This window comes from Lampetra planeri, chromosome 26 (genome assembly GCF_965212315.1).
Source record: "Lampetra planeri chromosome 26, kcLamPlan1.2.h2, whole genome shotgun sequence".
NCBI lineage: Eukaryota > Metazoa > Chordata > Hyperoartia > Petromyzontiformes > Petromyzontidae > Lampetra > Lampetra planeri.
The window spans coordinates 11,785,386-11,800,507 of record NC_136132.1 but is presented as its reverse complement, the minus strand read 5'-3'; the positions used below and the strand labels follow the sequence as shown (position 1 = coordinate 11,800,507).

Here is a 15,122-nt window from a genome sequence, read left to right as displayed (position 1 = left end):
GAGTTAGATGAGAGGTAGGAGAGTGCATGGAGGGGAGTAGAGTTAGATGAGAGGTAGGAGAGTGCGTGGAAGGGAGTAGAGTCAAATGAGAGGTAGGAGAATGCGTGGAGGGGAGTAGAGTCAAATGAGAGGTAGGAGAGTGCGTGGAGGGGATTAGAGTGAGATGAGAGGTAGGAGGGTGCGTGGAGGGGAGTAGAGTGAGATGAGAGGTAGGAGAGTGCGTGGAGGGGAGTAGAGTTAGATGAGAGGTAGGAGAGTGCGTGGAGGGGAGTAGAGTGAGATGAGAGGTAGGAGAGTGCGTGGAGGGGAGTAGAGTTAGATGAGAGGTAGGAGAGTGCGTGGAGGGGATTAGAGTGAGATGAGAGGTAGGAGGGTGCGTGGAGGGGAGTAGAGTGAGATGAGAGGTAGGAGAGTGCATGGAGGGGAGTAGAGTGAGATGAGAGGTAGGAGAGTGCGTGGAGGGGAGTAGAGTGACATGAGAGGTAGGAGAGTGCGTGGAGGGGAGTAGAGTGAGATGAGAGGTAGGAGAGTGCGTGGAGGGGAGTAGAGTCAAATGAGAGGTAGGAGAGTGCGTGGAGGGGATTAGAGTGAGATGAGAGGTAGGAGAGTGCGTGGAGGGGAGTAGAGTGAGATGAGAGGTAGGAGAGTGTGTGGAGGGGAGTAGAGTGAGATGAGAGGTAGGAGAGTGCGTAGAGGGGAGTAGAGTGAGATGAGAGGTAGGAGAGTGCGTGGAGGGGAGTAGAGTGAGATGAAAGGTAGGAGAGTGCGTGGAGGGGAGTAGAGTGAGATGAGAGGTAGGAGAGTGCGTGGAGGGGAGTAGAGTCAAATGAGAGGTAGGAGAGTGCGTGGAGGGGAGTAGAGTGAGATGAGAGGTAGGAGAGTGCGTGGAGGGGAGTAGAGTGAGATGAGAGGTAGGAGAGTGCGTGGAGGGGAGTAGAGTGAGATGAGAGGTAGGAGAGTGCGTGGAGGGGAGTAGAGTGAGATGAGAGGTAGGAGAGTGCGTGGAGGGGAGTAGAGTGAGATGAGAGGTAGGAGAGTGCGTGGAGGGGAGTAGAGTGAGATGAGAGGTAGGAGAGTGCGTGGAGGGGAGTAGAGTGAGATGAGAGGTAGGAGAGTGCGTGGAGGGGAGTAGAGTCAAATGAGAGGTAGGAGAGTGCGTGGAGGGGAGTAGAGTGAGATGAGAGGTAGGAGAGTGCGTGGAGGTGAGTAGAGCGAGATGAGAGGGGAGGGGTAGGAGAGTGCGTGGAGGGGAGTAGAGTGAGATGAGAGGTAGGAGAGTGCGTGGAGGTGAGTAGAGCGAGATGAGATGTAGGAGAGTGCGTGGAGGGGAGTAGAGTGAGATGAGAGGTAGGAGAGTGCGTGGAGGTGAGTAGAGCGAGATGAGATGTAGGAGAGTGCGTGGAGGGGAGTAGAGTCAAATGAGAGGTAGGAGAGTGCGTGGAGGGGAGTAGAGTCAAATGAGAGGTAGGAGAGTGCGTGGAGGGGAGTAGAGTTAGATGAGAGGTAGGAGAGTGCGTGGAGGGGAGTAGAGTGAGATGAGAGGTAGGAGAGTGCGTGGAGGGGAGTAGAGTGAGATGAGAGGTAGGAGAGTGCGTGGAGGGGAGTAGAGTGAGATGAGAGGTAGGAGAGTGCGTGGAGGGGAGTAGAGTCAAATGAGAGGTAGGAGAGTGCGTGGAGGGGATTAGAGTGAGATGAGAGGTAGGAGAGTGCGTGGAGGGGAGTAGAGTGAGATGAGAGGTAGGAGAGTGTGTGGAGGGGAGTAGAGTTAGATGAGAGGTAGGAGAGTGCATGGAGGGGAGTAGAGTGAGATGAGAGGTAGGAAAGTGCATGGAAGGGAGTAGAGTGAGATGAGAGGTAGGAGCGTGATTGGGGGTGAGTAGACTGAGATGAGAGGTAGGAGAGTGGGTGGAGGTGAGTAGAGTGGGATGAGAGGTAGGAAAGTGGGTGGAGGGGATTAGAGTGAGATAAGAGGTAGGAGAGTGGATGGAGGGGATTAGAGTGGGATGAGAGGTAGGGGAGTGTGTGGAGGGGAGTAGTGATATGAGAGGTAGGAGAGTGTGTGGAGGGGAGTAGAGTGAGATGAGAGGGGAGGGGTAGGAGAGTGGGTGGAGGGGAGTAGAGTGAGATGAGAGGTAGGAGAGTGCGTGGAGGGGATTAGAGTGAGATGAGAGGTAGGAGAGTGCATGGAGGTGAGTAGAGTGGGATGAGAGGTAGGAGAATGCGTGGAAGGGAGTAGAGTGGGATGAGAGGTAGGAGAGTGCGTGGAGGGGAGTAGAGTGAGATGAGAGGTATGAGAGTGCGTGGAGGTGAGTAGAGCGAGATGACAGGGGAGGGGTAGGAGAGTGCGTGGAGGGGAGTAGAGTGAGATGAGAGGTAGGAGAGTGCGTGGAGGGGAGTAGAGTGAGATGAGAGGGGAGGGGTAGGAGAGTGGGTGGAGCGGAGTAGAGTGAGATGAGAGGTAGGAGAGTGCGTGGAGGTGAGTAGAGCGAGATGAGAGGTAGGAGAGTGCGTGGAGGGGAGTAGAGTGAGATGAGAGGTAGGAGAGTGCGTGGAGGGGAGTAGAGTGAGACAAGGGGGAGAGGGAGGCAGGGGAAGTCCTAGAAGATCTCAAAGACGGTGATGATGATGATGACGACGAGGGGGGCTGGGAGTCACCTGGTTGATGAAGTCCTCCATGTCCGAGGGGTCGGAGGGCGGCCGCCGTGGGTGCTGCGGCGGGGGCGCCGTGCTCGGGGTGTCCTTGCGCTGACGCGGTTGCCCCGGCATGGGGGCGTCGGGGGCCACCGCATCCGGGTTGCGCAGCTGGTCCACGTCAAACGCGTCCTGGCGGGTCGGGGTCAGGGTCGGGGTCAGGGTCGGGGTCAGGGTCGGGGTCAGGGTCAGGGTCGGGGTCAGGGTCAGGGTCAAGGTCAGGGTCGGGGTCAGGGTCGGGGTCAGGGTCGGGGTCAGGGTCGGGGTCAGGGTCGGGGTCGGGGTCAGGGTCAGGGTCAGGGTCGGGGTCGGGGTCAGCGCTTCCGAGTTTCGCACAAGTGCAGCGGTCTGCCGGTCGAGGCTCGTAGACACGCGATGAGCGTTTCACGGCTCCTTCACCCTCAGGGATGACGCGTGCAGAGGGCGCGACTAAAGAGAGACAATGCACCCTGTGAACCTTGCAATGCCCCCCCCCTCATCCCATCCCTCTCTTCCGCTGCCTCCCTTCCTCTCGTGCGTCGCCAACCCCTCCCCGCGCTCACCTGGTCCTCCTCGCCTCCGCCCTGCTCGTTGTAATTGAGGATGTTGTCACGGATGTCATCGTCCGACGCGCCGAAGAGACGGCTCTTGCCCAGGGGCAGCCGGTCCCGGAGGCCGTCCACAATGAAGATGCAGAGCACGAGCACTGCGGAGGGGGGCGCGGGGCGGTGACACGGAGCGGGCACGCGGCACGCGGCACGCGCAGATGCGGCGAGATCATCGGAACGAAACAACAGAATCACAAGCGCGGCTCGTAAATGCCTCACTGTTTTACTGTTGCCCAGGGCAGCCTACGCGACGATTCGAGCTTCCTCGCCAGCAGGGTGCTGCTGAATGTCCACGGCAAGCGGGGAGACGACGCTCTGCTGTCGCTTCCCGACTCAGTAAATCTGGACGGTGGAGGCGGCACACAGGGGCCTCGTCCTCGTCGAATGACGTCACACGATCTTTGGACACCCACCACCGTGGAGGGTGACGTATTGCACGGTTAAAACACACAGTGCAGTGTTAACCAGGGCCGCCTGCCGGATTCGAACCTCTGCAACAACAAGCCGGGTGACTGCGGCTACCTGTGGGCCACCGTGTCTCACCTCCACCCCGGCCGCCAACCCCCCCCCCAGCTCCCCAGGGTGGTCTGAGTGGAGGTTGTTCGTCAACAATCGAGGCTGCAAACTCACGCAGCAGGGCGATGATGGAGAAAATGATGGCGAGGATGGCGGGAGTGCTGAGGCCCATGGCCGGCCCCCCCACGATGAAGGCCTTGACCACGCAGTCGCCGAACGCGTCGCAGGTGCACACGGTGAGGTTGAGTGTCGGCGAGTCGGCCAGGGCGGGCGAGCCCGAGTCGGAGAGGACGAGCGGCAGCTCGTAGTCGCCCTCCCTCACCTGCTCCACCCGCAGCTGCAGCAGCGCGTGGGTGCCTGTGCGGACACGACGCGGTGGCGCGGCCACCCACGGGCGCAGCCACCCACAGACGCAACCACTTGTCAGGGGAGACGACGCAGTCACCCACAGACGCAACCACTTGTCAGGGGAGACGACGCAGTCACCCACAGGCGCCACACGCAGACACAATCACCCACAGGACCCCGCGTTCACACTGCAGTAGGCTAACCACTCTGCCACCTCTCCATCTCCTACGTAATAATAACAATGTTGTTATTTTATTCAGTGTCATTCATGAAAATTACAGCGCCAAAATGAGCAAATGTTTTCGCATGGAGGTGGGAATACATCCAGCACCGGTGTCACAAGGCGGTCTTCGAATCATCGCCATCATCGCGATCATCGTCACCGTTCCGCTCGTTTACCCAGAAAAGCCTCGCCCAGTCTCATGACTCTTTTTGGCGAGTTGTCCTGCATGTATACAAGGGGAGCCGCGGTGGCGACATGTTGACTCCCTCGCCTAGTATACAGGGGGTCGTGGGTTCATTTCCGACCCTGACGCCTGCTGTGTGTGTGGAGTCTCCATGCTCTCACTTTTGGTCGCGTGGATTTTGCTCCGGGTCCTCCGGTTTTTCCCTCCACATTGAGAATCAACATGCACAGTGTCTGCGGATCGTTTTTGTTGTTGTTGTTGTTTAATTGACTGGTCTGTGACGCCGAAACAAAACGGACAACTCTTGCGAATAATAATAATCCTCAGACAGCGCGTAGTATTATTATTAAAATAGTTAATACTCTCAGCCGCAGTATTAACCAGGGCGGCCGCTTGAACCGAACCGTGAACCTTTGCAACAGCGCGTGGCGCTACCGCCGGGTCTCCCTATTTTGGGACGTTTGGCCATCTCTGTTCGTGAGTGCTCACAGCTGCACGTGGGGACAGGAAGCCGGAGTAGCGGCATGAAACTGCACGTGTTCGAGGGAGGTGAAATTACACTCAATCCCCCGTACAGATGGAAATGCATCCACTTGCCGTCTGAGCCATGCACGAGCCAGGAAACGGTGACAGACATCGAGCAGGGAGGGAGCATCGTGATGTAGAGATGTTAACGACCTCGCCTGGTATACAGGACGTCGCGGGTTCGATCCCGACCCTGACGCTTGCTGCTGTATATTTGGAGTTTGCATGTCTTTACCCCGTGGTCGTGTTGATTTTTCTCCTAGTCCTCTGGTTTTTCCTTTCCAAGTTGAGAATCAACGTGCGTTTAGTGTATTTGGCTGCTATAATTTTCCACAAGGTAAGCCCATTACTACGTTGGGCTATCATTTGCGAGCGCCAGGTCGCTTCTGAAACAACAGAGCTACGTGGCTGAGTAGTGGGCCTTACCTGGTAAAATAAAAATAAAGTTGTTTAGCTTTTTCAGTTGTAAAATTTTGACTTAAAACTTTCGTGACTGCAGGAATTCATATTCTTTGGTTTTTTTCGGTAAAGTCGCGTAGATAGAAAATAAAATAAAAATACCAATAAAAAATAAAATAAAAAAACTCGATCGCAACACAAGCGGCCGTCATCAGGCGCAGAGAAAAACAAATATTATTTCAGTTGTATTTGCGCCATCTACCACAACCCTCGCTGCCTTTCGCGGTTTCGGATCACGGTGGCGCGAGCCCGGCGTCGGCACCCCACCGTTGACGGGCGTGATGGTGAAGTTGTCGGCGAACTCGGGGAAGTCCGGATGGAAGGCGAAGTGGAAGGGTGCGGCCTGTGGCGCCAGGTCTGCGTCCCAGCCCTGCAGCAGCAGCCCCTCGCCCTTGGCCCGCTCGTGGCACAGCACGCCGGCGCGCGGGGACAGCGCGGGCGCGAAGTCGTTCTGCTCCAGCAGCGTCACGTGCAGCGTGCCCGTGGCCGTGTGCGGCGGGATGCCTGCGCCGCCGCGGGGACAGAGCGCGCCGGGCAGCAGCGGCGTCACCAGGGGGGAGGGGGAGGGGGGTGATAGCGCACGGCGTGGTGCAGGCGGTGATGTTGTCACGTCCAACAAGATCGTGCGTGCGCGTGCCTCTCCGTGTGTATGTGTGTGTGTGTGTGCAAATATAAAGATCCCCCCAAAAGCCTTAGCAGACTGTTGGGCAAGTGCTGTTAGCGAGCACCAGAACAAGCACGCGATCGTTGTCTTTCTATGCATGTATGTGGAGGCGCTCGCGATCAGCACTTGCCCCAACAGTCTGTTAAGGCGACACGGGGGATCTTTGTATGCGGATCTGGAGTGCAGCGGTTGACGCACTGCGCAACGAACCCGGCGACCCGAGCTCGATTCCCGCTCGCGGCCACCAACACCAGTGACGATTATCTGGACCATTTATGGTCGATCTCAGCCTCAAAATTAGTACCTTGTGTGGTGTGAAAATATCGCCACTGGGGAGACAAAGGCGGCCGGGCGTGGTGCTGGCCACCCACCCCTTTCTGTGCCATTCCGGCCTGCATAGGCGCTGCTGCTTGCTAACAGCACTTGACCCAAAAGTCTGTTAAGGCTATACAGGGGGGGAATATTTGTCTTTGTGTGTGCCACTCACCATCGTCCTCTGCCATGATCACAGCGGAGTAGACGCCTCCCTCCAGGAATCCCGACATCTTGTCGAAGTCCCGCTTGGCGGCGATGTCGCCCGTGTCCACGTCCACGTCCAGCCAGCCCGCCGGGTCCCACGCCACCGAGTAGCTGCAGGCAGGGCCGTCGGGTGGTGCGGGACACAAACACAAAGATCCCCCCGTGTAGCCTTAGCAGACTGTTGGGGCAAGTGCCGTTTGCGAGGAGCGCCTATGAAGGCCGGCACGTCACGCGTGAAGGGGTGGGTGGCTAACACCACGACCGACCACATTCATCTCCCCAGTGGCGGTTTTTTGTATACACCATAACAAGGGACTCATTTGAGGCTGAGTCGACCTAGGGGAAGCTCAGGGACCGGTTCAGATAATCGTCACCGGTGTTGGCCGTGAGCGGGAATCAAACTCGGGTCGCCGGGTTCGTAGCGCTAGCCGCGACACGCACGCACATCCCCGTCTGTCCACACGCTTGCGCAGTCATCGCCGTGAACCGAATTTACTGTTTCAGATTCATAGTTAGTTTCCTGTGGGTTGGATCGTCATGTGGGTACAATAATAATAATACAATAATAATGCCAATGTTCAGTTATAATCGCCGCCAACCAGTGACAGATCCAATCAAATCACGTGGTCAAGTGGGCAATGTTGCTTGCTTTTCAACATCCCTCCAGGATACAGCTGAACGTTGGCACTGTAGCTACGCGATGATGGAACCCACATTTAATTATGAATCATAATTTTGGTCGTGGAAGCCTACGTATAAAATGTAGCGTTTCCAGGACTACATTTTTATGGAAGAGTATTTTAAGAAATGTGTTCTCCGCCAACGTTTTGTCACAGGAAGCTTATGTACGTGTGTGCGTAAAGTATGTGTGCGTACGTGCACCATATATAACACACTTTGTGCATATGTAGAGCATGTGTGTGCGTGGGGAGCGGTGGAGCATTGCTTAGCACACTGCACCACGAAACCGGCGATCCGAATTCGATTCTCGCTTGCGACCAATAAAAGCGGCATATAAAACCCATAAAAAAATAGGTCCTCCGCTCGGTCGACTCAAACTTAAATGATTCCCGCTCACGGCCAACACCAGCGACGATTATTCGTTCCGGTCCTGGGCCTCTCCTAGGTCGACTCAGCCTCCAAAAATACCTATTGCGGTGTGTAAACAACGCCACTGGGGAGACAAAGGCGGTCGGTCGTGGTGCTGGCCACCCACTCCCTCGTGTGCCGTGCCGGCCTTCATAGGTGCTCGCTAACAGCACTTGCCCCAACAGTCGGTTAAGGATATACGGTGGATCTTTGTCTTTGGTGCAGCGGTTCGCGCGTTGCACTACGAACCCAGCGACCCGAGTTTGATTCCCGCTCACGGCCAAAAAACACCAGTGACGACTATCTCAACCGGCCCTGGGCCTCCTCCCCTAGGTCGACTCAGCCTCAAATGAGTACGCGGTTGCGGTGTGTAGAAAGCATCGGCACCGGGACGTGGTGCTGACCACCCACCCCCTGCGTACGCCACTCAGTGCCGGCCTTCGTAGGCGCTGCCCGCCGCCAGCACTTGGCCCCGACAGCCTGTCACAGGCTACGCCGGGGTGGATGGGGCAAGGGCGGGCGGGGAACCTATCATCTACGCGCGCGTGTGTGGGCGCTCACGTGATCTTCTGGTTGGCGATGTGGTCGGGGTCGGTGACCGCGTAGCGCGCGACGGCGTCGCCGCGCCGCGTGTGCTCCCCGAGCGCCACGCGGCGCGGGCTCTCGGGGAAGGCGGGCGCCTCGTTGCGGTCCTGCACGTAGACGGTGACCGTCGCCGCCGACGACGCCGCCGCCGACGCCCCCTCCTCCTGGTCCCCGACGGCAGCGGCCGTCTCCAGCGGCGCTTCGTTCTCGGCGACCACCGTGAGCACGTAGCGCGTGCTCGTCTCGTAGTCCAGCGGCTGTCGGCGCAGACGGGGGGGGGGGGGGTGTCCACCGCACGCACGTGAACGTGTCGCAGTGACGGACAGAAGAACGAACGCTGAGTTGTTGATGATGCTGGCGATGATGGACTCGTGGTATACTTGACTGTCACTTTATATTTCACACACGCTGCCCCACATCCTTCCTCTAGTGCATTTCAAACTTTCCAAACGTCTGGATAAACTTGCGTCTCACGAGTGAACCAAAGCCCCGTTAGGCTATTCTCTCGTCTCCCCCGTGCTGTATTGAAGTCCTGGCCAACCACAAAGACGACACGCAGACACACAACACTACACACTCTACAGGAATAATGCATTGATACGTTTCAGCCTGGGATAGTGATACTCGCTGGCCGGGCGGCGGTGGCTACGCTGCTGCACGCGACTGCCTGTGCTAGCCCAGCGCTGTGGAAGCAGCAGCAGCAGCAGCAGCGAGGGTTGGTGGATCACGCACGGATGGGCTGTGGAACTTCCTTCCCGTGGGCGTCAAGGAGATGGTCGCCAGGAGAAGGCGGCACAGATAAGTGCGAACTAATCGCCTGCTCCCACCTGTTTCCATCTGATTGTAACTAAGCTCTCTATAACATCTGCGCCATCGCAGAGTGTCGATGGAACAAAGTCCAGCTGCTGAAGTAAATCAAATCTAAATAAGAATAAATAATCTCAATCTGTGCAGGGCTAGAGCGTTGACCCCTCGCTTTCGTGGATTTTCTCCAGTGCTCCAGTTTCCTTAAAATGAGAACCCAATGCAGGAGCCTCATGAAGAAGAGGCCTACTTTAGCGTGGCTCCCCTGGAAAAATAAATACACTTATAATTATCATCGCATCGATGATTGTCTTTGTATGTACAGTATGTTGAACTTCTTTCGCACAGTACATAGCCAACCGTGCTGGGATCAAAGCTCATAGTGGCGGTGGTGGTAGTGGTGGTGGTAGTGGTGGTGGTGGTAGTGGTGGTGGTAGTGGTGGTGACGGCGGTGGTGGTAGTGGTGGTGGTGGCGGTAGTGGCGGTAGTGGTGGTAGTGGTGGTGGTAGTGGCGGCAGTGGTGGCGGTAGTGATGGTAGTGGTGGCGGTAGTGGTGGTAGTGGTGGTAGTAGTGGTGGTGGCGGTGGTAGTGGCGGTGGTGGTGGCGGTAGTGGCGGTGGTAGTGGTGGTGACGGCGGTGGTGGTAATGGTGGCGGTAGTGGTGGTAGTTGTGGTGGTAGTGGCGGCAGTGGTGGCGGTAGTGGTGGTAGTGGTGGAGATGACGGCGGTGGTGGTAGTGGTAGTGGTGGTAGTCGTGGTGGTAGTGGTGGTGGTAGTGGTGGTGGGTGTGGCGGTTGTGGCGGTGGTGGTGGTGGTGGCGGCACCTGAGTGATGGTGAGGATGCCGGCGTTGGTCTCGGGGTCGGTGTCCACGGTGAAGAGGCCGCCCGGGTCCCCGGCCGCGATGCGGTAGCGGGCGCGCCACGCCGGCGTGCCGGGCACGTCCTCGTCGCGCACGGCGAGCACCGCGGCGCGGCCCACGTCCCCCTCGCCCACCACCGCCATGAACTACACAGACAAAGATCCCCCCCCCACCGCGTAGCCTCAACAGACTGTTGGGGCAAGGGCCGTTGGCGAGTAGCAGCGCCTACGAAAGCCGGCACGTCACACGCGAGAGGGGCGGGTGGTCGGCGCCACGGCTGGCCGCCTTTGTCTCCCGAGATGTTTACACACCGCACCAGGTACTCATTTGAGGCTGAATCGACCTAGGGAATCCCAGAATCTGTTCAAATTATCGCCATCGGTGTTGGCCGTGAGCGGGAATCGAACTCGGGTGACCGGGTTCGAAGCTCAGCGCGCCAACTGATGCTCCACCGCTCCTCCCATACACACACACGCGATCTTCTTCGTCGTGTTCCCTGTGCAACCTCCACGGGTCTTTTCTCCACATGTTTGCACAGGCCACCGCTTCTGGCGTTGGCATTGCCAAATATTGAGGAGTGGTGCATTGTGGCGCTGCGGGGCATCTCAGGAGATGATCCACGTGGTTTGTTTCTCCTGACGAGCACCATTGTTCGGTTGATTTCACGAGTGAGTTGCGTCTGTCGCAACCCACTCTGAGCCTGTGTAGGCTCCGCCATGTGAGCCATTTGGAATTGGAGCCAAATGCGAGCTCCTCACTGCCATGCACGGCAATCGCTGCTCGCTCTGAGAATGAGTTGGAGTCCCGCTACGAAAGCCATTTGTCCCGCAGCCCCACGCTCACTGCCGCTTCCCCTCTGCAGAAGCACACAGCGGCGTCGGCATGGGAGCCGTGATGAGAAGGTGGTGGCTACGCTGCTGCACGTGGCCGTCTGTGAGCCGGCGCTGTGGAGGCAGCAGCGAGGGTTGGTGGATCACCACTCACACACACACATCACAGCACACACACACACAGGTTGCGAAACTCCCTCCCACGTGGGCATCGAGAAGGTGTCCCTACACTCGCTCTGCCAGGAGAAGGCGGTACAGCAATGCCGTGGAGCTCACCTGCTCCGTCTGTTCGGGGATAGGTGTTGCCCCCTCGCACGCGTGGGGGTTTCTCTGGATCCTCCGGTTTCCTCCCACGGGTAAACTCGCCCATTAATTGGCCGATAAGATATGGCGAGTACTGCAAGTGGACTAATCGCCACCTGAGTCCATCTGTACGGGGGCTAAGCGTTGCCATCTCGCGCAAGGCGTGGACTTTCTCAGGGTGCTCTGGTTTCCTCCACCCACGTGTATAATAATAATAAACACAAGTCATGCCTCATCGGCTGACAACATCTGAAAATAAAAAACTCAACGTCGTAGCAGCAGCAGCAGGACCCTCCTGAAAAAAAGTAATTCTACTCAGTGTGGATTTCCTTGGATGAATAAATAATAATACATCTCTATGCGACCGTTTTGCCGGTATCAAAATGATTTAAAAAATAAGTAGAGCTTGTACCCTTTCTGGCAATCAAACAGGTGTTAAGATGTTCAAACTCCAACAAGATACCTTTAAATAATATTTTCTATTAGGCGCTCGCTAACAGCACTTGCCCCGACTGTCTGCTAAGGCTATACGGGGCGAAGGATCTTTGTCTTTGTGTGTGCGTGCAGTGAGCCGCGGGATGAGGAGGAGGAGGAGGAGGCTGAGGCCACGTGGTGGTACCGAGCTCTGCGTGAACCGAGGGCCGTTGTCGTTGACGTCGTCCACGTGAACGATGGCCGTCGCCGTGGTGACCAGGCCCGCGGGGCCCCCAGCCATGTCCGACACCTGGAGGGTCAGGTTGTAGCTCGCCACCGCCTGGTGTGAGCGTGTGTGTGCGCGTGTGTGTGTGCGTGTGTGTGAGCGTGTGTGTGAGCGTGTGTGAGCGTGTGTGTGAGCGTGTGTGTGAGCGTGTGTGTGCGCGTGTGTGTGAGCGTGTGTGTGCGCATTTGTGTAAGCGTGTGTGTGCATATTTGTGTGAGCAAGTGTGTGCGCGTGTGTGTGAGCGTGTGTGCGCGTGTGTGTGTTTGAGCGTGTGTGTGTCCGCGTGTTTGTGCGCGAGTGAGCGTGTGTGTTTGTGTGCACATGCGTGTGAATGAGTGTAAGTAAACGCGCGCACAGACATACGTGGGGACGATGAGATGATGTTCTCAGCGGCATCCTGGACACAGCATGAATGTTACGGAAGCACGCACAGACAAAGATCCCCCGTGTAGCCTTAACAGAGTGCTGGGGCAAGGGCTGTTCGCGCAGCAGCGCCAGTGAAGGCCGGCACGGCACACGAAGGCCGTGGGGCGACCAGCGCCACGTGCCGGCGCTGATGTTGACGCATCGCCACGCGGACTCGCGCGAGCGGTGACCTCTCACCTCTCGGTCGAGGCCGACGGTCACGGTGCGAATGTCTCCCGTGTGGGGGTCGATGCTGAACATGGAGGCTTCGGGCTGCTTCGGGGACTGGTCCGAGATGGAGAAGCGCAGGTCGCCGTTGTCCGTGTTGGGGTCGTCCGCGTCGAACGCGCCGACGCGCATCACGAGAGCCCCTGCGGGCCCGGCGAGCCGGACAGCGGAGCGGGGGGGGGAGGCACCGTCACGGGCGCAGCGACGCATCCGTTGCTGCGTCCGGCCGCTTTTGTCTCTCCACTATGTACTGTATGCATGTTGAATTTCTTTCGTACCATACGTAGCTAACCGTGCTAATTGGAGGTGCTAATCCCCAGTGGGCAGACCCTCCTCCCGGACCCAACCCCAGCCACCTCCACCTCGGTAGGCAACCAAAATGTCCCCGTTTCCATACTTAATGAATCAATCAACTCGAACATATTTTCACCTGCGTCGACAATCCCTTGTGAGATGGCACGGCCCGAGAGATAATCTCGGTGAAATGTGTTAATTTGAAAGAACAAAAATAAAATGTTGAATAAAAACGGGAGCACAACTTTGACCCCCGCAGCCCTCGGCAGACGGCGCGCTTTCACGGCGGACAGATATCTTCTTGGTTCTTTCGGTAAAGTCACGTAGAATGGAAATGATAAAATAATAAAAATAAAACATAATAAAATATTATATTTATTTTATTATTTCCATTCTACGTGACTTTACCGAAAGAACCAAGAAGATGAATCCCTGCAGTCACGAAAGCTTTAAATCGAAAGGCGGACAGATAATTGAAATGCCTCGTGAACAGTTGGCCACGCGGCTGCTGTTCTTGATGCGTGCACCCTCCCAGCCCCCCCACGGCGCTGTCAGTGGCCTCCCCTGCTATGTTTAACTCGTGATGGGCCTGTGTGTGTCCTGTGGGTGTCTGCGCGTGTGTGGGCCGCTGGGCCGCCGCTGCTCCGTGGCGAATGGGGTGCGCGCCGCGCGTGCCTCGCGCACCAACCAGGCGCATGCCGGAGACTCGTCATCGCGTGACCCCAGGAGGTTCGTGTTGGGCCACATGGCGAGGGGTGCGCGCATCGCGGAGATGCCGCGGCGGTAACTCTCCGTCCCGAAAATACGATTAAACCTAAACGACTATTTTTATTTTACCAGGTAAAGCCCACTGAGCTATACATCCCTTTTCTCTTAAGTGACCTGGCCGCAAACGATAGCTCGACAAAGTGGCTTATCGTCACGTGGAAATCTATAGCAGCCAAAGACTCTAAAACGCACGTTTCTAAATATGGAGGGAAAACCCCGGGGGACCCGGAGAAAAATTCACGCGACCACGGGGAGAGAGACATGCAAATTCCAAACATGCCGGCGTGAGAGCAGGGGTCGAACCTCCAACCTCCTTACCCCAACCTCCTGTATACCAGGCGAGGTAGTTGACATCTCGCCACCGTACCAGGCGAGACCGAGCTCGCCTCGACGAATGAATACCCACGCGCGCGCAAATCCATGCGTGGAATATAACTATTGCAAACATTCCCAAATGTCCCAGATGAATTGATGTTTGAGTCTTTCGTGGATATTCCTCCTCCCCGAGTCACACGCCAAGCGCTCGTATCTCCGTCTCGTCATCTGCATCGCTTTGCTCCTGGGGTTTTATGTTTAAGACGCCTCGCTGGCGTCCTTGTTGCTGTACTGCTGTTGCATTGAAGTGTCACGTAAGTTTGTGTGATGGGAGTGAGTGCGATGGGAGTGAGCGGGCGAGTTGAGAGAGGGCGAGTTGGCAACGGGCGAGGTGGCAGCAGGGAGTCACCGGGTTCCGAGTTCTCCCTGACGTGCCCCACGAAGACGCTGCTGTTGAAGACGGGACGGTTGTCGTTCATGTCCACCACGATGATGTCCAGGTCCACGGCTTCCTCCACGGACTTGCCGGCCGCGTCCAGCGCGTACGCCTTGATCTGGGGACACGCACGCGCACCATCACCGCACTACACACACACCTCGCACGCACACGCTGCACTACACACACCTTGCACACACACGCTGTTACTGCACTGCACACAGCCTGCACCCACACACTCTTACTGCACTACACACAGCCTGCACACACACACTATTACTGCACTACACACACCCTGCACACACACACTATTACTGCACTGCACACAGCCTGCACCCACACACTGTTACTGCACTACACACACCCTGCACACACACACTATTACTGCACTACACACACACACTATTACTGCACTACACACTCCCTGCACACACACACTGCTACTGCACTACACACAGCCTGCACACACACACTATTACTGCACTACACACATCCTGCACACACACTGCTACTGCACTACACACAGCCTGCACACACGCACTATTACTGCACTACACACACCCTGCACACACACACTGCTACTGCACTACGCACACCCTGCACACACACACTATTACTGCACTACACACACCCTGCACACACACACTATTACTGCACTACACACAGCCTGCACACACACACTATTACTGCACTACACACACCCTGCACACACACACTGTTACTGCACTACACACACCCTGCACACACACACACTATTACTGCACTACACACAGCCTGCACACACACAC

General features: G+C 56.9%; 1 protein-coding gene across 1 annotated transcript in view; it reads right to left on the bottom strand.

Annotated features, from left to right (window-relative positions):
• Positions 1-15,122, bottom strand: part of LOC144727761 (cadherin-15-like) — a 41,027-nt gene that overhangs the window by 3,863 nt on the left and 22,042 nt on the right. The window contains exons 4-13 of the mRNA XM_078606825.1: positions 14,308-14,452; positions 12,492-12,664; positions 11,808-11,942; positions 10,019-10,201; positions 8,367-8,647; positions 6,685-6,827; positions 5,801-6,037; positions 3,909-4,151; positions 3,234-3,376; positions 2,656-2,823 (exon numbers count right to left, since the gene is read on the bottom strand). Coding sequence (XP_078462951.1) covers positions 2,656-2,823; positions 3,234-3,376; positions 3,909-4,151; positions 5,801-6,037; positions 6,685-6,827; positions 8,367-8,647; positions 10,019-10,201; positions 11,808-11,942; positions 12,492-12,664; positions 14,308-14,452 — 1,851 coding nt within the window. The remainder of the gene's footprint in view (positions 1-2,655; positions 2,824-3,233; positions 3,377-3,908; positions 4,152-5,800; positions 6,038-6,684; positions 6,828-8,366; positions 8,648-10,018; positions 10,202-11,807; positions 11,943-12,491; positions 12,665-14,307; positions 14,453-15,122) is intronic.